The sequence below is a fragment of the Pogona vitticeps genome, chromosome 11, assembly GCF_051106095.1.
Source record: "Pogona vitticeps strain Pit_001003342236 chromosome 11, PviZW2.1, whole genome shotgun sequence".
Lineage (NCBI taxonomy): Eukaryota > Metazoa > Chordata > Lepidosauria > Squamata > Agamidae > Pogona > Pogona vitticeps.
The window spans coordinates 20,081,590-20,103,858 of NC_135793.1; the positions used below are offsets into that span (position 1 = coordinate 20,081,590).

Below are 22,269 nucleotides of genomic sequence, written 5' to 3' on the forward strand. Positions count from 1 at the left end.
GCTGCTTCCCGCCGAACAGAACAGGCCGGTCACGTCGAAAAGGCTGGCACCCATCTTGCTGCTGATGCTTGCCGGGGCCGCGTTGGATACCGTACGATACTGGACGGTATGTAGAATGAGGTGGGCAGGCATCGTAAGGCTACTATGGGCACCGGGCGAGCATCGGAAGGCCACTATGGTCAGCTATCTCTATCCCAACTGAAGTGCACCCGGCGTATAAGACGACCCCCCACCACTTGGAGGCATGTTTTTCAGGGCAAAAAAGTAGTCTTATATGCCAGCAAATACAGTAGTAAAGAGATACCCATTATGGGGTTAGTGCATAGAATGACACAAACGAGGACTTAGGAAGCTTGAGTTTGATTCACTGGCTCTGCCATGAGAACTCAAGAGGGTGTGGCACTGGTAAAAACACTCCTTCAATACCTCACTTACCTTGAAAACTCTTATCGGGGACACTCTGAAGCCAGTTGTGACTTGACAGCACATACCAGCGTAATGTGTAAGGAGGTCCCAGTCTGCCAGTTGTGCCATACGACACAAGACTCCCGTCTCCCCCTCCCACCCACAGAAGCTAAAGGGGCTCAGACACCATTGGCCTCTTCTGGCCTTCCCCCTCAAGGAGAGGGTGGGAGAAAGGGACTGTACAAAAGCACATTCCTGCCGAAAGGGTGCTGAAGCCACGGGTTGGGTTGGGAAGCATTAAAAAGCATTCCCACCTTCAAAAACGTGTTTGAGCAACAAGACGGTACCCACGGGTGGGACTCCTGCTCTCCTGGTGGGCGTTGCTAACTGGCATCTGTATAAGCCTTGTTCCGAGTCTTTCTGCAAACTCAAGTCAAGTGGATTTAAGCCACAATTCCACCTTTCTTCCTGTTTTGATTCCTTTGCCACCATTTACAGCTCCCTTGACTGTTCATGGTGAGATATTCACACAGCACCTGCATCAGCTGATAAACCTTCCTATGGCAGCGACTCTGCCAAGGTATTCATGACACTTCTGCATTTCCTAGAAATACAGCTCAGGGTTACATAATGCCTTCCTTGGCCCACCGAAGTGTAATAAATATGGCAAGTTCTCAAATCCTGGAGGACTCTTCCTTCAGGTTTAGCAGACAGTCCTAACCAGCCAAGATGGCTATGGGCCAGCTCAGCAGATTCTAGGCTAGCTGAAGCTGTGCTGAACCTCATCCACATCCAGTCTAGGGATATTAGAAGTGTTATTTTGGTCTGGACGAAGAGTCGGCCATGACTAAATGACAACAACACAATTTTGTGCCAGCATTGTTACTATTTTCCTAAGATGGAGTAAGTGTTCTGCCTTCTCCACCATTCTTGGCTTTTCCGCTGATGGGCACCTGTAACTGGCAGATTTTTCAGTTCAACCAGTAGAAAGGGGCTCTGCCAGTAAAAGCGGATTTTTACCTACTCCCAAACCCGTCAAGCTAACCTGTCTTTAAGTCGACACAACATTTAGTAATTGGGAAAGTAAGTCCAGGAATCTAGCCAGCTGTTAACGGCCATTGCCGCATCTTATGACCTTTGATGATAAATTACCGTATTTTTCGCACCATAAGACGCACTTTCCCCCCACAAAACAAGGGGGTGGAAAGTCTGTGAGACTTATGGAGTGAAGAAAACAGATTATATTTTCCTGTTTTCTTCTCCTAAAAAATTGGTGCGTCCTATGGAAAGGTGCGTCTTATGGAGCGAAAAATACGGTAGTCGAATTGTGGATCACAAAGCTACTTTTCCAGATTTTTAAATTTTTTTTTACATTTTACAAGCTGCTCGGTTTGGATGCAACTGGCAGGGGCTGGGAATGAGCCCTCACCCACCCCCTAACCCCTGGAAATCCTTCATTGTTGATGGAAAACGCGATCTGATTTTATTCTGTACATCATGCCCACATCAAACCACTGGGTTCAGGAAGGCCACCGACTTCTTATGCTGGAAGTAAAGCCCTTATTTCAGCCCATATTTTTGAAATAAGCCAGGGGGCCACGTTTCTTGCTGCTCTGTCCACGTGGCTTTCCTTTTCTAGAACAGAGGATTAAACTCAAGTCCGTGAAAGACAGAATTTCAAACATCGGTCTGTAGAGCCAATTTGGTCCCCCCACGCTGGCTACTATGCCTGTCTTTCAAACGGGAGCGGACACATCCTGAAGCCTTCTTCCATCCAGTTAGCCAGGGCTTGGGATGTTCCTTCAAACACTACTTTGGTATCATTAACTTCATGACCAGCATGTTTCTTAATGAAAGCAATGCAAGGTTTCTTACTCGCCCAACGACATTCAACCAGCTAGATGGCGCACACAAAGATAGAAGCAAACCATGCTTAAGACCATGAAAATGCAGGAAGAGGTCACCGGTTTCAGAAATGAGCAATGAGACGGGGGAAAGAAAGTCCCCCTTCTCTTCTCGTCATTTCTGCCTTCTCTTTCCAAACATTCCTAGTGTGAGAAAGACTAAATTAATACCACCACCACCACCACCAGCCCGAGGATTCTTGACCTTTAGCATTGCTTTCCTCAACCTAGCAGGTTCGAGATGGGCTGAACTACATCTCCCATCATCCCCAAGGCAATATGAAGCCACGCCAACTCTGCCTCCCCCCCCCCATGCACAACAGGAATGGAGAAAACTGAATTAGTCTTCAACTTCCCTAACTCGTGAATGGGAAAGACAGCTGTGAGAAAGTGGCTCCAGCAATTGCACGGCTAAAAGCGAAGGTTGGAATTAGGGGGTTTCCATCATCCTCCCATGCTATTTCTCAAGCCAGAGGGTGCTATAAAACTACATACACAGATGCAGATTAACTAGGTGTGGCTATTTGTGTGTGGTGAGTAAAACATCACCCCCAGTGGAGGAAAAAAATATTGCACCCCCCCCCCAGTACCAAGAATTTTTTTCTCAATATAGGGCAACTTCTAAACCTTCCCAGAGGCAGGCTGCCTCTTCACGTCACTCCACGTGCACAGAAATTTAACATTTGAGAAGGGGGGGAGGCTTTATTAATAAATGCAGTCACGAGATACTAGAACACTTGCCTTTGAAGCTTCTATGACAGGGTCTTCAGTTCTGTCATTCTACAGACACTTTCTGAAGGTCCTGGAGAAATTTCCTATTCTGGGTCTCACAGAATTCTTTCGCCACCACAGACATGCTGGCGGTGGATTTCTGGGAGCTATGGTCCAAAAGGAGTTACACTGGTCTCCATTCTTTAGCTACTCAGACAGTTGCACACACCAAACTCACTTTTGAGTAGCTCCAGGAGTGAGAAGACAGGTTACCTACCTGTAACCATGGTTCTTCCAGTGGTCCTCTGTGAATCCACACAGTTGGGTTGCCTCTCGGAAGGTTCTAGAGCTTAAAGACATGTGATTAGTAGGATGTTCCCTCATGGAGCACGCATGCTCTGCCCGCCAGAAGTCCCCTCAGTTCCTGTAAGAGTCCACAGCTGTCAAAGAACTATATTAAAAAAGACAACGTGATGGAGAGAGGGAAGGATGCACGGGATGTGTGGATTCACAGACGACCACTCGAAGAACCATGGTCACAGGTAGGTAACCTCTCTTTCTTCTTCGTGGCCTCTGTGAATGCACACAATTCACAGCTCTTACCGGATGGTGGGACGTCACGGTAGAACGGAGGTCAAAACAGCTCTGCCAAAAGCAGCATCATTTTTTGCCCGGACATCAAGACGGTAATGTCTCACAAAAGTCAACGGAGTAGACCATGTAGCTGCACGGCAGATGTGAGGGAGTTCTATTCCACGCTGGCAGGCAGTGGAAGTTGACAGTGCTCTGGTAGAATGAGCTTTAAAGTGTTCAGGCAGTGTTTTGCCTATCAGCTCGCAGGCCAATGAAAGGGTTTGAACAATCCAGTGAGAGATAGTTTGAGGCGAAGCTGGAGCACCCTTATGGGGCCATGAAAACATAGGAAAAGTCTTGGTGATTTTCTGAATGATTTAGTTTTATCAATGCAGAAGGCCAAGGAGCGTCTTACAAGCATGTGGAGCATGCGCTCGAGAGGTGTAGGAGGAGACGGAAACAAAGTAGGTAGAATTAATGGTTGTTTAAGGTGGAATTCAGAGACAATTTTAGGTAAAAATGATACCTTAAAATAAAAGGGTGACCTTATCTGGATGGAATTAAAGAAAGGGTGAATTTGATCTGAGGGCTGCAAGTTCGCTAGCATGCTTAGCAGATGTTACTGCTACAAGGAAGGATGTTTTTAGAGAAAGTAATTTGGGATTGGAAGTAGGCATCGGTTCGAAGGGTGGTTGAGTGAGTATGTTGAGGACAAGTTGTAAAGACCACTGAGGAAGAGGATGTTGACATGGGGAGGGGTGAATATTTTGGAGCCCCTTGAGGAATTTTTTCAAAGTTGGGTGGGGGAAAAAGTCTAGCCGAATCAGAATGAGAAGGTTGGTGAGCTACAATAGCTGAAATGTAAACCTTCAAGGTAGAATGAGACAGTCTGAGATGAAATAGATGAAGGATAAAGGTAAGTAAGATCTTCAGAGACACTGGTGTTGCAGGTAAGTTCTGAGAATTAGCAAAGGAGAGGAATGCCTTCCATTAATTTTGATATAACCATTGGGTCAAGGGGTTTCGAGCTCGATCAAGTATGTCTCTTATGGCGGGAGTATCCTCCACACGGTCAGCTTCAGAGAGTCTACATCCGGTGGTAAATCATCCCGTTGTCCTGAGTGAGAAGCTTGGGGATCGACGGGAGACGGAACACGTTTGCTGACATCAACTGCAGGTGTGTGAACCACGGCTGTCACAGCCACTATGGAGTGAGGAGGACGGCATTCAACGGGAACTGTTGAAGTTGAATGATGGTTCGTTGTACGAGTGGTATCGGAGAGAATAGGTAGAGTAGGTCTCTGGTCCAATTTATCATAAAGGCATCTCCGAGTGAGTTCCTGTTGGTACCGGCCTGAGAGCAATACTGTTGACGTTTGGCATTGGTCTTGGAAACAAAGACATCGATGGACAGAACACCCCACCAGTGACAAAGATCGAAGACTCTGTCGTCTAGTGACCACTTGTGTCCTTGTGGTAAGGCGGCTAAGCTGGTCTGCGAGAAGAGACCTCATTTTGAGCCTTGCATGCTGAATAACACCGATGGTGGAAGCCCTAAGCCCAAGGAGGTGCTGTGCTTGGTATGCCGATAGAGGCCAGGAGGTCGAAATGGTTGGATTGCCTGTTTCAGTTTGATGATTCTCTTGTGAGGGAGAAAGGCTTTGGCTCGGAGGGAGTCGACGTATACTCCGATATAGGTGGCGGTCTGCGAGGTCTTGAGATGGAATTTAATAGGGTTTACCTTGAGTCCGAGGTCTTCAAGAGTATCGAGGGTAAACTGGGTAGCTCTGACGGCATCATGATAGGAAATAGCAACTATCAACCAGTCCTCTATGTATGGGAATATGGTGACACCTTGAAGATGGAGGTAGGCAGCCACTGGTGCCATGAGTTTGGTAAAAGTCCTCAGTGCCATGGAAAGTCTAAACGGGAGAGAGCGAAACTGGTATGAGATGTCGAATCAGAATCGAAGAAATTTGTGGTGATGCGGGTGAATGGAGATGTGCAAATACGCCTCCTGGAGGTCGATGACGACAAACCAGTCTCCCTGTGAAAGGAGAGGGATGATGATGTCGAGTGTCAGCATTCTGAAGCGTCTAGGTCGAATGAATTTATTGAGGTGTCTAAGACTGAGAATTGGATGGAGTCCTCCATCCTTTTCCGGTACCGTAAAGTATCTCAGATAAAATCCATCATGAAGGGCAGAGGAAGGGACTATGAGTATGACTTGCTTTAGGAGAAGAAGGGAAACTTCTTCTTGGAGAACCAATGAGAATGGAGTAGTCTTAACGGTACCAAAAGGTGGAATGTTTAAATTCAATAAAGTAACTGTTTGGGACAATGGAGAGAACCCATTGGTCATTAGTTATTTGACGCCATGATCTAAGAAAAGGGTGCAGTCTGGTTTGGAATGCCAATATACGGGGTCTATGGATATTGCTTACCCTTCTTTTGTGGGCGTCAAAAGGACTGTCAACATGGCTGTTGTTGTTGAGGGTGAAAAGCAGGTGTGGTAGATGTCGACAGACTGGAGTAAGATGTTAAATATTTGTGGTCCGTATGCTTGGTATGCTTGTTGATATGGCTGAAAAGGTTGCTGGAAGAAAGGCTATCTGTGAAACTGAGGGTGCTGATACCGGTAAGGTTGTTGCGTGCGCCCACTGCAGCCTGGTAATTGGAGATTCCCATAATAAACTACATAAGGGGATAGAGGCATCTACCAAGGATGTCACGTTTCCTCCATTCCTGGTTAGTAGGGGCTACAGATGATTTATTACATGCTTTTGATTGATGAGACTCAATAAGTCCTTTTTCTGAGGTGGTGTTTCTTCAATATTGAGTTGAGGGGATTTTGCCATTCATATTACTAGTTGAGAATAAGATGTGAAATCTTCTGGAGGGGACGGAGGATGGTTCTCGCCCACATCAAAAGAGGGGGTAGGCAAGTTAGAGGGTGATTCTTGAGAGATACCAAAGGTTTAATCTTGGATAGAAAGAGAGGATTCAGAAGATAGTGATCGATATGGTGGTTTAGTTGCCGATGTCGAAGTTAACAAAGATGTTGGCCGTTGCTGTATTGAAGGTATGTTTGGTACAGGATCTTGGTCGATGTCAGGAGGTCCTGTATAAAAGATGGTAACATGGAGAGACGTATGGTGTCGACATTGTCTGGAAGAGTGCTTGGTTTGTTTAGCTTGAGAATGAGTATCTAGTGAAGGAAGAGTGCACTTAAGAGCTGACTTCGTGGGGATCGATGAATGTTGAGTTGATGTATGATATATTGTAGACGAATGGTGTCAATGCCGTGGTGGTGAAGGTGACACAGAAGGCGAACATCGAGGTGGATAGGCATATCTCACTCTCTTCGGTTCATAATAGACATGTTCAGTCAGGTCTTTGGGATAGTAGGGTTCGTAGTAATGGTACTGAAGTTCATTATTATTATTATTTATTGTATTTATACCCCGCCTATCTAGTCATTTCGACCACTCTAGGCGGCTTACTCTGGTTGGGTATCGAGACAGTTCAGGATAATAATATAACTCCCTGTGTGGACGGTCATAGTGGACCGGAGAAAGGTGTCGTCTCTTCTCCTGGTGTCTTCGGACAGACTGATGAGACACTCCGAGACAGAAACCTGAGTAGGTGATCTAGGGCTGAGGCTGGGTTGGAATGAACGTCAGCCAGAGATAGGCCAGTGCTCAGCGAAAGGCTAGCAATAGAAACTGCAGCCTGAGCCAGTGGTAAATTAGGACCATCTCTATCCGAGATGGAGCCTTGGCCGTCTCTGGATGACTCTTCAAGGATCGGTGCTGGAAGTATCGATTGAGGTGGATCTAGTTGAGTTGATTTCGTAGGCTTTATGGTCTTCTTAAGTTTAGCCTTATCTTTCTTTTTCTTAGTCATCTGGATGGTTTGAAGTCTTTAACGTGGACGTTGAGCTTGGTTTTGAAGTTGACTTCGAATGGTCTTTTTGGCAAGGTAAAGGGATTGTCGGGATCGATATCCAGTGAGGAGTTTCTCAATGCTCTGGACATAGAGTTGGAGACGTCGCCATGTCCATAGTGGTCGGATTAAGAGATTTCTCCCAAAGGTACGAATGAAGTCTTTGTAATTTTAATTTCAGAGCAAGTTTTGTGAGCTTCTTACACTCAAGACAAGAGTGTATGTTGTTCCCCGAGGCAGAAAAGGCAACAGTCGTGACCATCGGTAAACAGGATCTTATTTGTGCAGAGCATGCACTGCTTGAAGGGCCCTGGAGGGGCCAATAAAAGGCTGGGGGAAAGGGGAAGGAAAAGTGGCGTGGGGGAGGGAGAAAAACAAAGTGAATAAATTCAAAAGGGCAGTGGATAACTCACAGGGGAAACATCCTACAAAAGAGATGATTGTAAGAGAAAATAAATGATCTCAGTAATACAATGATCTTAGTGATCGCGCAATCGGTCTAGTGTTCCGAAATAGGTCAACCGAAGTGGTGGCCAAAAGGAGCCGAGGGGAATTCTGGCGGGCGGAGAATGCACTCCAAGGGGGAACATCCTACTAACCACATCTTTAAGCTCTAGAAACTTCCGAAAGGTCCTGCACAGGCACAGAACAGTCCAATTGTGTGGATTCACAGAGGCCATGATGAAGAAATGGGACTTTTGACATCATGGCGCTGATATTCTGATATATGACTTACTCCACACTCTGAGAGACTGAGTTACACTTAAATCAGTATTAAACACCATACCCATAAGAATTTTTCAGTTGTTTTACCTGAATGTAACTATTCTATTTAACTGTGTCTCAAGAATATAAATTTTAATTGTTTTCACTGCAACATGCTTTTGTGTATACCTAGTTCTTAAACTCTGCAAGATGCCTCGAGTTCCAGTTCTCAAAGAAAAGCGAAATACAAAACAAATCCTTATCAGGCAAAAACAAAAGAAAAATTAAAAAAGATACAAATGTCGTGGCACCTTATAGACTAACTAATAATTTTAATGTGAGTGTTTGTGGCCACGTGACCACAGAAGTTTATCTTAGGACAAAACGCTAGCTCTATGGGTTGGAAACAGAGATGAGCACCGCCACCTAGAGTTGGACACGACTGGACAAATTGTCAATCGGAACCTTTACCTTTCGTGGGGAAAGCCCACTACTTCTAAAAGAAATTAATGCTTTAGTTTTAATTTAAATGTTAACTCTTCTGTGGTTTATGGTTTGGCAATACCTTGGTTTTAACTGCCGATTCATCTACAAAAGCAGAACCTAAAACAGCCTTAGACATTTTTGCTGGAACTTCAACCCAGACCAGATGGACCTGGATAAATCCATATCTCAGCCTAATCCATTTCAGAGAATTGTTGTAAGCCACCTAGAGACTTTTGGGTAGAGTGGGCAGCATATAAGTTAAATAAATAAACAAAATAAATAAATAATTCAGCAGGGAAGCAGAAGAGAACAGTGCAACTTTCTAGATGCCAAGACTTCAATTCTTGATTTTCCCTGACGGTCAGCTATAGTGCTTAGGCAAGTCAGTATCGCAGTCCCTACCTGTCCCCCGTTCTAAAGATGCATTTTTAGCAGTCTGAGATCTCTTGAACTGCCATGGCTCCAGTGGCGCTGGAGAAAGCATCAACACAGTTTATCGGAGAACTTTGTGCATCACTTCAAACTACAAACCGCAGGATTCCTTAGGATTTACAGGTAAAGCAGAACTGATACTACTTTGTCGTGCAGACAGGTCTCTTTTAAGTTTTGTCTGACCAAACACATACCCATGATCAGAGGAACCCATTTTTCCACTTTGACCAACCTGATATTAAGGGAAGCCATGGGGTGAGAGACTTGTGCCTCTGTGGTTGTTGATTCCCAACTGTTATTTTAGAAAGACACCGTTCTAAGTGGGTAACGTATAGCTTATCATGCAAGATGTATACAGCACACCACCATGTAACGTGTTCCAGGAGGCCAAACGTTATCATAAAAGGCTCACTCACCCCCAATAAGTAAAGCATGGCACCATACACCCATGCTTTTGCTGAGGTGTTGAGGTTCTACGTACGAGACAGCACAGATATTAAGAGAAGAAGACATAAATCAGATGGCCAAGCCACCTTCGAATATTCAGCAAGGAACACTTAAGAGAGCACATGTTTTCTTACCCATGATCTGGCTGCTGGGGGTGTAGAGGAAGAAGAGTAGGAGGGAAGCAAAAAAAACACCACAAGTCTGAATCGGTTTAAACACAGGACAAAAAAGGCACATTTTAATATTTACAAAGCATAGCATTCAGGCCATCAGTATACCCAACACAGCTATAAAGTAATGCCTGCCCACTCTCAAATCACCTACCTTTTTCTGAATGACGGTACTCACACATTTCTAAGGGTCAGAAGCGTTCGGTTAGGGTTCCGCTTTCAAGTTAATAGGAGATTCAAACTTGCATAGCATCTTTTTTTTAAACATCCAATCAGCTCAAGAAGTCACCTTTCCTAGAAGAGAATTAACTTTGCATCGTGTTCAGCCAGGGAGGGAGAAGGATGTATTTCTGAAAGGTTTGATTTTTTTAAAACAAAACAAACAAAAAATAAGACTACCGGTGGGGCCTAGAATTGCAACTACATCCCCCCCCCCTTTGCTGCTGCTAAAAGTAATCTTGTTAAAAGCAGGAAATTTAGAATATTGTCAAGAAGTTTTAAAAATGTAATACTGTTTATTTTTGCTTCAAAAACATTTCAGCATTCTAAACATACAAAAAACCAACATAACGTTTTTGCAAATTTTTTTTGTTTCTCTTTTTAAAGTACAGAGTGTTTTTGAACTTCAGTTTTCTGCGTCCTCTCTTCACTCGATGCTGGCCATGAAGAGACCCTACAGCTTCCGTTTAAAAACTACCCCCACTTAACTAAAAGGAAAAAAAAAAGATTCCATACAATTTTCTCATGCCACCTGAACTCCCCCCGCCCCTTCCACAACTAAGAATGGCCGCAGAATGCTAATTTCACTATATACAGAAAGACAACTTTAAGCTAAATGGACGCCCACTGTAGTGTGAATAGATCTACTTTCGTAGTGCATTCCCTGAGACATGACCCCTTTGCGGAAAAAAAAAGCATAACAGCTTTCCTAAAACTGTTTTTACCTTCCTCTCCAAGGTTATCACCGCTCAAGGCATGTACCACAAGAATCTGTCTAGTTTTTACAAACTATAGATATGTACAGTTTATAACCCAGGAGTTTCTAGCCAATAACCATATAGTTAAACACCACCTTACAAATTAAAAAATAAGATGCTTGAAACATTTTTAAATGCTTTGTTACACCAACAGGAAAGTGCACAGAGTTGAGGAGAACACTAGAGTGTATCGTTTCCACCTTTTTTTTCATATTGTTTTAAAAATGTTTGGAAATATGTACAACTTTGTTACAAGTTTCAGGGCGCCTAAGGAAACCCATGGCCTCTTAATGTAAACCAGTTACAATGGTTTTTTCTTCTTTTTTTTAAACTTCCACTTCTGTATTTTCCTAGCACGCTTATAGTTAAATTTCTTCCCCAAGAAGCTACGGTGTGATCAAAATCCAAATTGTGTCATTAAATCTAATAAAGGGCAAATAAAACACCATCTAAAATAAGAGGTGCAAGGTTTGTTATTTTTCCGAATGTGTTTCCCCCTACTCTATGGTATTCACATGGAGACAAGTATGATACAGTTTTTTTTCATTCATCGTCCTCCTCCTCGTCTTCCTCCTCCTCTTCGTCTTCTTCGTCCTCCTCCTCTTCCTCTACCTTTTTCCGAGTTGCAGCCGCTGCTTTGGCTGCCGCGCTCTTCGCACCATCAAACTTGCCTTTAGATTTGTAATCTGCAACATCCTGCAAGAAGCGGAGAACAGGTTTCGTTGATCCCTCTTGCACACAACGCACCGGAGGTTTTACGGGCCCCTCCGAAAAGCAACAGGAAGGGCTTGGCAGACCATGGGCTCAGGACACATAAAAGTCCAGGGCTCAACCCACCTAGCTTCTGCAGGTAGGGCTGGGGGAAAAATTACTGAAAAACACGCAGAGCGGCTGCCAGCCTGTGCTGACATTAGGCCAGATGTATCTGCCGCTTCCTACATTCCCTGCTGAACAACTCACTTTGTCTTTCATGATTGAATCGCAGGGCTTTGGAGTCAGAAGGAATCCCCCCCCCCCAGGACCATCCAGCTGAAACCTCCGGCCTACACAAAAATCTCACAGCTAAACCATCTTGGGAGGGTATTACTGTATGTGCCCCCCGGGGATACCTGGTGAATACCTGTCTGTCCAAGTCAATAAGGACTTCTGATTTATTCGACGGCAATTCTTTAGGCCAGTGGTCCCCAACCTTGGGCCTCCAGATGTTCTTGGACTTCAACTCCCAGAAATTCTGGTCAGCAGAGGTGGTGGCGAAGGCTTCTGGGAGTTGTAGTCCAAGAACATCTGGAGGCCCAAGGTTGGGGGCCACCGCTTTAGGCGACAGCCAGTGCAGTGAACCAGGCAGTGCTCAACCAGGTCTTAGGAGACACCATTTTATTTATTTATTTATTTAATTTATACCCCGCCTATCTGGCCCACCGGACCACTCTAGGCGGCTAATTCAAATCCCTGCTTGCCCACGGAAACTCATTGTTACAATGGTAAGCCAATCCCATCTCAAAAACTCTACCATGGTCAACATAAGCGGGAAACAACTTGATGGCAGTTGTTAGTTTATCTGTGAACGGCAGCTGTTAAAACCCTTTGCTGAACAGTGGCTTTGACAGTAAGAATTGGAGGTAGAATGCCATTTCAGTTACAAAACTTCTTCCCTTGAGTGTTCAACACACACCCTAAAAGCAACGGCCACTGTAGCAACGCAGGGTACAACGGAACAGGGATTCCCACCACTCAGCACAAGCAGAAGGACGTTCCACTCCCACCAGTGACTCTTTACACCAAGGCCAGGATTACTGTGTGTGTGTGTTTTATGTTTTTAAACCAAATGGCACAGTAGACAAGGTCATAGGCCTTAAGGCAGGATTAACGCACGCCAAGCAAAACCGCATAGGCTCCAATCCTGTTAAGTTAGGAAGAAGCTCAAAGAACATTCAAGTATTCAGGTACTCCGATTTTCTAAATGTCTCATCTGCCAATCCCTTCCAGCTTGCCGAAAAAGGTGCTGCTAAGCAACTCTTAAGAGTCATGGATAGTCCTCTCTCTGCTTCTCTGTGTACAGAACTCTGCCTTCCAGTACCCCACCCTCGCCACTAATGGATGGGTAAGCTTACTGTCCTCCCACTTCTTAAGTAGAGATTCTTCACACTTACGATCCCAAGGTGGTGGTAGTTTTTTTTTTTTAAGCTGAGTCTACTACTTACTTTCTCTTGTGAAATGGAAAAAAATGGGGAGGAAAAAAAAGAAGAGGGTCATTTTGAAGATACATTTCTTTTTAGGGTCTTTGGGACTGAACTACCAACAGGTGGGAAAGTTGAAATATATATATCCAGAGGCATCCAAAATTGCCGCCGCAATGGAGGAAAGTCGCAGAACGGTGAGTTTTAAGCCCATAGGAACGTATTAAATCAGTTTTAATACGTTCCTATGGGCTTTTTTATTTCACTTAACGATGGATTCGCTGAGCGAGGGTTAATCCGGAACGGATTAACCTCGCTAAGCGAGGCACCACTCTGTCTGTCTGTCTCTGTGTGTCTCTCTGTGTGTCTCTCTGTGTGTGTGTGTGTGTGTGTGTGTGTGTGTGTGTGTGTGTGTGTGTGTGTGTGTGTGTGTGTGTGTGTGTGTGTGTGTGTGTGTGTGTGTGTGTGTGTGTGTGTGTGTGTGTGTGTGTGTGTGTGTGTGGAGAAAGATAGGAGATCTCGATCTCTCTCTCCTGTCTTTCTCCTTAAATGGAAGGAAAAAAGGAATTTCAAGTTTTATCCAGTGAATCTGGAGAAGATGCCACGTTTTGCCAGTGTATACATGGGATACCCTGTCATTTCAAACCAATTTTAGAGCACATTTTAATTCTCACCGATTGATGGGACTAAGATTCATTTCCAGCCAAGCAAATGAGACAACCTGGATTTACACCCACCGCTAAGGAAATATTCGAAAGATAAAACACTGCTCGTTCATGGAGTTTTTAGAATAATGACAGGAGCCCCAGCGAAGAAGTCCCTGCTGTTTGGGATCAACCGTCCTTTTGCATTGTACTGTAGCTTACCTTTTCATATTTCTCCTTCAGCTTTGCAGCCTTGTTATTGTAAGGCTGCTTCTCCCCATCGCTTAGATTGTTCCACATTTCCCCCAGCTTCTTTGCCACGTCTCCGATAGAAATGCCCGGATTAGTCGATTTGATCTTGGGGCGGAATTCTGAACAGAAGAGGAAGAATCCAGACCTGTTGGGAGGGAAGAGGAAATGAGCCAGGCTGCAATCTGGTGTAGCGGATCGGAATACAAACGAACTGAATAGTTAGCTTTCCAATCCCCGGAAAACTACAGCGATTCTATTCTATTATGCACTACTTATCTATGTTTAAATGTTATGCACATTTAATATTAGCCCTTCTACAATCCAATCCATGTTGGATGGGAGCTGGCAAGGAGCTGGCAAACTTTAGAACAGCTTCTGACCAGTTCAGTCAAATTTAGTTTAAAACAGCAGCAAAAGCTATATTGGATCTACACCTTTGCAGCAGACGATGGAGACTTCACAAGCCCAGAGTTTACCCATTTTAGAATTACATTCAAACTAGGCCAGCTTGCGTTGTTTATGTGTAGGTAGAAGCACAAGGGATCACAAAATTTTCACCACTATTACAGTTCCATCCATTTTTGGGACTGTTGGGATGGAGATACAACCCTATAAAAACCAACTACAATACACACATTATTGCAGTGAATGCTAAAAAATTCCTTGGTTTGAATTCAGTTTATTATCTCACTCAGCAGGACCTTGGCAAGCCACTAGTCCTCAACATTAGCACCCCTCTCCCCAGAGCAACCTTGAATAATGGCCTCTCCTCCAATATTGCTAAGTTTCACTGTATGTGTAACACACTGAAAGCTCTGAAGTGCAGTATCAAGTAAATTAGAAAATTAGCAAGTCATGATCATTAAATGAAGACAACATTCCATGCTCTGCCCCATCCCACCTCCCCCTTTTTCTGGAGTGGTCAATGGGGATAAAGTGGGTTGCTGGTAAATAACCGCACCGTGCCACAATTTCCAACTTGCAGGGGGAGGGGGATTAATAATGAGAAATCTTGCAAGGAACAGCAGTGAGAAATAGTTGGTTATTTTAAGAAGACACATATCTTCCTAAGAATTTATTAATACACAAGGACCTTCATATCCACACAACTTATATCGAGTTTCGGTTACCATTCGTTTGACAGTGTCCTATATACAACTTACAAAGGGTCAGCCTTTCCTGCCCGCTTGTATATTGTGTATAGGGTGCCCTCGCATCCGCGGTTTCAGGCATCCACAGTAGATCACGGAACCAATCCCCTGTGGATACAGGGGTTCTACTATAGCAACTTTCAGTGGCTGAAATCCAGTGCAAATCACAACTAGAGTAGACCCATTCAATCAGTGGGACATTGGTGAGTCAACTCCTCAGTAAGATCCACTGATTCAATAGGCCTAGTCTCGTTGGGACTTACTACTGCATTTCAACCACTGAAAAGCAGAGGTAAGACACTGTGGCTAGATTCAAGGAGAGTTTAAAGCAGTTTCATGAAGCTTTATTAGCATATATTTTTCTTTAATGATGGTCACAACCCATCTAAGAAAGCTTGGGTCCCAGGAAGAATGGAATCCATCATTACTTACGGTGGCCGTTTGGGGGCATTAGGATCCTTCTTCTTCTTACCCCCCTTCGCTGGCCCATAATCTTTCATTTCCCGATCATACCGTACTTTGTCGGCTTTGGCCATCTCATCAAATTTACCCTTCTCTTTGCTCGACATGGTCTGAAAAAAGCAAGTACAACTCATGACGGGTCTTACTCAGAAACAGCCCCAATGAGGGCTAGGAACTTGGAGAAGACAGACTATGTGGTTGGCACACCAGTTAATGACCACCCTGATGTGTACGACAGGATACTGGGCTAAATGGGCAAACAGCCTTGCCCTGATAAAAGCAAAGCAGCTTTCTGTGTTTCTAAAACCTGGTTTGAGATGCCTTCATCCACTGGATGTAGATTCCACAATACAAAACCCAAGTCCACAGAGTTAAGTGGCATTCCAGGCCACTGTTAAGCCAGTTCTGAGCCAAGAGAGGCAACATCTAAGAATGGCAAAACTTTATCTCTAAAGCAAGACAATACTGATGTAGGTTGCTGCTGACCTTCCCCACTTCAAGATAAAGCAAAATTGTCGGCAAAAAAACCTTATTAAACCTCATCCACAGATAAAACTGTGTGTATATCAAAAATACAATTCAACTGTGGACGCTGTAGTGGGCAGGGGTGCAGAGGAGTCTTCCTGAAATATCTATAGCCTGAAGTCAGGTTTCTAGCCCTTATGACTGCACAGAAATATTTTTTAAGAATGTGTCAGTCGCACAGAATGACATTTTGCAGAAGAGAAATGACTTTAAAAGATTCAATAGACACACACAAGGTTTTACTACATTTTAACTTGGGCTGCATATCTACTTTGGAGGCCTTATTTCTAATTTTTATAGGATAAGGCTGCATATATTATGAGAGATTGTCAAAGCTAAAAAATTGTGCACACTAAGAGGCAGTGCGTATAGCAGTTTATGTTTGGCCAAAATGCTGGAAAATCTCCATGCAGCTCTGAAACTCACTGGATCACCTTGAGCCAGTCACACCACACCTCACGACTGGGCCTACCGCGCAGGGTTGTTTTGAGGATGAAGCAGGGAGAGGAAAATGTTATAGGAACTGTAACTTCTGAGAGGAAAAGGGGTATGCCAGTGTAGCAGATAAGAGGCCGTAGAGTTTTGCAAAAGCTAGATTACAGAATTAAATTGCACTTTACTTGGGTTTAATTCATGTTTCGTTCACTTGCGTTAAGCTATAGGGGTAACACAGTGTCTGCTCGCGATCTTTATATCTGAAGGGTGCCATATTTGGCAAAATGTGACAGAACTGAGCCACGAAAATACCTTCCACCGCTCCGAACATTTCTTGGAAAATTCTGCAAAGTTGACCGGAACTTCTGGATTCTTCTTCTTGTGCTCCTCACGGCAGGTCTGCACGAAGAAGGCATAGGCCGACATCTTCCCCTTCGGCTTCTTCGGGTCACCTTTAGCCATTTTTTAAATTCTCTGAAACAATATTTTTTTCAGAAAGAGACACACCCACCACCAACACGGGATTGTCAGTTGTTATGTTCTAGGCAAAACAATACACTGATTCAGCAATACACTGGACAAGAACTAAGGAAGCTTAGACTGAGTTTGAGGCTGGTCCAAACATGCATGCTGCTTAATTCTAAGCCAAAAATGTAAGATTTTTCTGTTCACTTGAGAAGTCGTGTGCTTTGAGCTTACATGGACACAAGAGCTGAATTGTGGCTCTCTCTGACTCATTCCCACAAGCACACCAGTAATGTCTGTTATATCACTAGGCTACCATCAACACTCCTTGCTTATATTTTTTGGGCAAACTTGTGCGAACTAGGAAATTAAAAGCTTTAAATAACATACTTGCCCTTTTTGGCATTTGGCTCGTCCACCTGCCCAAACGATGCCTTGCAACTTATTCAGACTTTACAATATGCTGTACGTCTGAATAGCTGTCATGAATTTGGATGCAGAATCTATCTTTTCATTTATGCATCCATGCCTAAAAAAATCAATTTAAATATGTCTAAAGAGTCCACTGTATTAGAGCACAAGTTATCTATCTGTAGCGATGCTTCACTAAAAGTCAGGTTTAAGCGTCTAGGTGGCCACTGAGTTTAAGTCACCAGCAACAGCTGCTAACTTTTCAGATATTAAATCCTCTCTTTCCTCGACTTTCTGCAAAAAGGGCTGATTTGTGGGATAAAAAAAAAAAAAACAAACCAGAGAAAAAGCTTTTAACCAGACGATGAGCTTGTCATTTGTGTTTTTTTTCTGCAACGTTAACCAAGTAAAAACATTTAGGAGTCAAAAGTATTTTTTTCCCCTTGTTCAAACATATTGTCTTAATCCTCCCCCAGGGAGAAAAAAACAACAACAACCAACCCACTGAAAGATCAACACTGAAACAATCCCCAGTGGTTCAGGAAAAAAAAAGGTAACATTTCCCCCTTTTTTAAAAAAAAAATCCTATTTCTCTTTTTTAAAAAGCGGTGTGACTATCTGAAAAAGTTTCCGAGGAAGGAAGAAATAAGCCTGAATTTTGTTTTTTTTCTAATGTTTTCCCCACCCCCAAGGTCATTGGGGAAAAAAATCTCCCCCCCCACCCTGTATATGTTTTATTATATTGAGACAAGTTGCTTTTAAAAGGTCTTTTCCGCGCCGTAGCCGGCTGAGATAATGCTAGCGATCCACTATTATTTGCTGAGACTCCGATATATATAGTAGGGTGGATGGGGTAGAGAGCGAGAGAAAGGCAAAAAAAAAAAAAGACAGGTCACCAAGACACCAATAATTCATCTTCCATTTTGTGAAACACTTCTTCATGAAAGAAAGTGCCCCTCAAATAAGCCCTTGGGCTCTCCTAGGGGGTGCCTTCGGCCAGGGGGGGCCACGGCAGCTCAAGCTGGGGGGAAAGGCAACGGGGCTCCTTGCCCTTCCCATAGCAATCTCTATAGTCTAGTAGTACTAAAGGCAAAGGGATAGGGAGTGAAGGCTTTCTCTCTCTCTCTCTGCCCCCCCCCATCGCCCATTAAGAGCCAAGGCTCCATTCGCTAAAATGGCTTCTCTTCACCAGGCAGTGGAGGTTGCTATGCCTAACAAAGCCGCCGGCACCCCGCCTGATGAAACAAACCCCCTCAGGAGAGCCGACCGAAGCCCCCAGCCCCTTAAAAACCAGCCAGTCGGGTAGAAAAACCTCTCCTCTTCAAGACCCCCAGGGTTTGAGGGAGCCCCGAGGGGGAGAAAGGGAAGAAAACCCGCTTTGAAGCAGCCTCCCCCCCCCTTTCCTCCTAGCGCAATAGGCTGTATAACAAAGACTGCCGCGCAGCCATTACAAGCAAGGCACAGGCGAAACACACTCCTCCTCCTCCGCGCCGAAATATACGAGGGGGGGAGAAGGGAAAAAGTGCACAGACCCCCAAGGCGGGGGCCCAGCCCCAAGCCGAGGGCACCCCCGGGGAGAGATAAAGCCCCCGAGAGGGAAGCGAAAGGTTTGGGGGCGCCGGGGGGGCTCCCCCCGCGGATTTTTCATGCGGGTCCGTCTTTCTTCCTTTCGCCGTCCCTCTCCGACGCCAGCCATGTTAATGCACACATAGCTAGAAGAGGAGAGGAGAGCTTCCTCGCGGGGAGACGCGAAAGGGACGGATCGGGGCTCCGCGGGGGTCGGAGAAGGGCGAGGGGGGCTTTTTCGGGGAGGGGAAAAGGGGCCGAGGGAGAAGCGAAAGCTCGGGGGTCGCTGGGGGGGCCGAGGAGGGAAAAAAAGAGGCTAAGAGCGGAAAACAAGGAGGGTGGGGGGGTTGGCTGGAGAAGCACGGGGGGGCACATAGGATTGAGAGAGATACGTGTGTGTGTGTTTTTTCTCCCCGGGACGCGCAAAAAAAAAAAAAAAGCTGATCCCCCCCCCTGTCAAGATGCCGAGGAGCGACAGCCATTATTAATGCAGAATAAACAGCAGCCACCAGCAATGCGCACGGCCAAGCCAACTTTCGTGTGCCCCCCACACACAACCGATCCCCGAGGCGAAAAGAGAGGCACATTCACACGTACACATATATCTATACACGCGCGCGCGTGGCGAGCAAAGTGGCGGCGGGCTGGCATTGCCCGTTTCCCCCAACCCCATGCGGGCAAGGGACTGCAAACCCAGCCATATTCCACTTACACCGGAGGAGCAAAGGAAATCCACGCTGCCCGGCTTGCACTTTAATGCATGCATTTCACACACACACGCCTCTCTCTCTCTATATATATATAATCTATATAATTTCATCCCTATACCCTGCGCAGTAAGAATTCCGCGCTTCCCCCCCCCTCCCTTTCCATGGAGCATTTATTATCCCCCGTTTGCAAAGGAACATTAAAAAGAGATTAAAACCAAGCTCTCCCCCCCCCCTTTTTTTTAAAAAGATCCCTTTACACCAAAATCTGGGACAAGTCTGGCTTTCCCACGCCTAGAATTAAATATATATATATTATTAAAAGGGTGGGTGGGGGGGTTGAAAACGAAAAAAAGGCGAGGCAGGGGAAGTCGCGACCGAAAAGTTGAAAGGGGGAAAAAAAAGATTCTAGCCCATAAAAATCAGGAAGGAAAAAAAACTAGAAAAAAAATGCAAAATAAATAAGAGATTAATTTTTAAAGAGCAATTCCATATGGGAAGCATTTTAAAAAAAAAAGCAGGGGATTTTTTTTTTTAAAAGGCCGGCTAAAGCAGCAGCCGCCCCCCCGGAAAATATATATAAAAAAAGTTGCAAAGTGCAGGCTCTCCGCGAACCTACCTGTATTGTTCGCGTTAACCTCCTAGGCGGATAAGCGAGGCAAAAAGGAAGCGAGCGAGCGAGCGAGGCGCACACACGACGCGCTAAGACTCAGCGCTAGTAGCTGGGGCTGAGCCTCGCGTTGGCTGCCTACGAGAGCGGCCTGATTGGCTGCCGGGCTCCGCCGTTTAAAACAACCTCCTCGCCCGGCCATTGGAGGAGAGGCTGATGAATATTAAGCAGGGCGCGGCGCCGATTGGCCGGGATCCGTGAAGTCATTCATTCAAAAAGAACACCCGCCTGGGCGAAAGAAGAGAGAGACACACCGCCGAGTTTAGAAACTACTGTACTTTGGAGGAAAGAAAGCCGAGCAAGAAGAAGAAGAGGGTGGAAGAAGAAGGAAAAGTTTGTCGAGGAATAGGAAGGAAAGTAACGGGAACGTAAAGAGGCGTGTAGGGGGGCTTCATTCAAAAAGAACACCCGCCGTGGCGAAGTCCAACGAGTTTAGAAACTACTTTAGAGGAAAGAAACCCGAGCAAGAAGAGGAGGGTGGAAGAAGAAGAAGTTCGTCAAGTAAAGGAACGGGAACGTAAAGATGCGTGTAGGGCGCTGCAGAGCATACACTTGATACGGTTGCGGAATTTCTGCGAAACCCCTCTAACGTCTGGATGCTTGCTCCGATTTGGCTTCTCTACGGCTGGAGCTGAAACCGGGTCTGCTCGGAAAGTCAGGGAGCTTGCGCGCGTGTACGGGGACTGGTCGCAACGACCAGATAGGCGGGATACAAATAGAATAAATAAATAAAATAGAAATAAATAAACTGGCTTTTTTGGGGGGAAAGCTTGCGATCCTCAAGAGGGGATCCCCACGACGTCTGCCGGGCTGGAATGGGGGGGCGACTGAGTTCCGAGTCAAAACAGGCGCAGGCTGCGCGCCGGCAATTAAGTTCCGTGCAAACGGTGTGGGCGCGTGTCTGTGGCTTACACGTGGAAGGAATGAGCCTTTTTTTTTTTTTTTGACTTCCCAAGCCGAACGGATCGTGACTCCCAAGAAAAGAACACGGGGCGATTATTCAAGGATACGGACTCGACAATCAAAGCAAAAACGAAACACAGCAGTTGTCGTGGGGATTTCCCCCCCTATTCAATTACGGGGGCGGGGAAATACTAGCTTTAACTTCACAGGGCAAGATTTTAGTTTTCTCCTGGGTCCCAAGACACAAGGAAAATTATAATTTCACTAAATTATGTTATGCTAGCAAAATTTCCAGAAATATATTTCAGCGTTCTTAGGTTTTCTAAGCCAGAGCTGTGTGACTTGATCTTTCCCGGGGAATTGGCTTACATCCCAGTAAGCCCTTGGTAGGGCCTACTTGGAAGTAAGCCCTACCAAGTCTAATGAAGCTTGCCCTCGAGTAAATTTGCAGAAAACTGCAGTCCTTACAGAGCTTATTTTCATTTAATCAAGGAATTACATGATTCTATCAATTTCATCCTCAATGTAATCACTTTGATTGGGGGGGTGATGGTGAAAAACGTAAGACTGACCCTGCATTTCAGGGTGAGTTTAACTGGGTGGCTGTAGAAATTGCTCGGAGATAATGACCTTAATCCAATGTTTGTTGCAATTCGAGTGGACTTATGTCCCTATTTAAAATATTTTTACCCTGCCTTTCTCCTCCTAAAGGACCCAAAGTGGCTCACATCATTAAAATACAAAATTTAAAGCTAAGAACTATGAGTATAAAGAGGCAGTTTACATCATTAAAAGACAATGTTAGAGCTAAAACAATATATATATACAAATGTTAAAAAGGAACCAATAAATACCACTCTGAGAAATGATAAACAAGTACAGTAGTGCTAAAAACACAGTCAATGTAGTAATGGCTAACAATCCATCTGAAAATCACACTCAGACAGACAGTCACTAAGGAAAAACTTGCCTGAAGAGAGAGATCTTTGCTTGCAGAAGGACAGCAAAGATGGGGCCAGGTTGTCCTCCAGTGGCAGGGAGTTCCAATGTCTGGAAGCAGCAACAGGGAAGGCCCTCTCCTGTGTCCGCGCAAAACACACCTGAAAAGGTGATGGGATTGAGAGAAAGGCCTCCCCTGATTATCAT

General features: G+C 45.0%; 1 protein-coding gene across 1 annotated transcript; it reads right to left on the minus strand.

Annotated features, from left to right (window-relative positions):
* Window positions 1–9,814: 9,814 nt before the first annotated feature.
* HMGB3 (high mobility group box 3) lies at window positions 9,815–20,313 on the minus strand. Its single transcript, XM_020801008.3, has 5 exons — window positions 20,170–20,313; window positions 16,714–16,875; window positions 15,412–15,551; window positions 13,799–13,973; window positions 9,815–11,451 (listed from the first exon to the last, which is right to left on the minus strand). The coding sequence occupies exons 2-5, from the start codon at window positions 16,861–16,863 to the stop codon at window positions 11,299–11,301; spliced, it is 618 nt and encodes a 205-aa protein (XP_020656667.1). The 5' UTR covers window positions 16,864–16,875; window positions 20,170–20,313; the 3' UTR covers window positions 9,815–11,298.
* Between the last annotated feature and the right edge of the window lie 1,956 nt (window positions 20,314–22,269).

Excerpts from the sequence above, each read along its gene's own strand:
- HMGB3 (XM_020801008.3), bottom strand. The coding sequence starts at position 16,863 with ATGGCTAAAGGTGACCCGAAGAAGCCGAAGGGGAAGATGTCGGCCTAT. Across the intron at positions 13,974-15,411 it reads AATGCCCCCAAACGGCCACC|GTCTGGATTCTTCCTCTTCT; the intron begins GTAAGTAATGAT and ends CCCTCCCAACAG. Across the intron at positions 11,452-13,798 it reads TGAAGGAGAAATATGAAAAG|GATGTTGCAGATTACAAATC; the intron begins GTAAGCTACAGT and ends CGCTTCTTGCAG.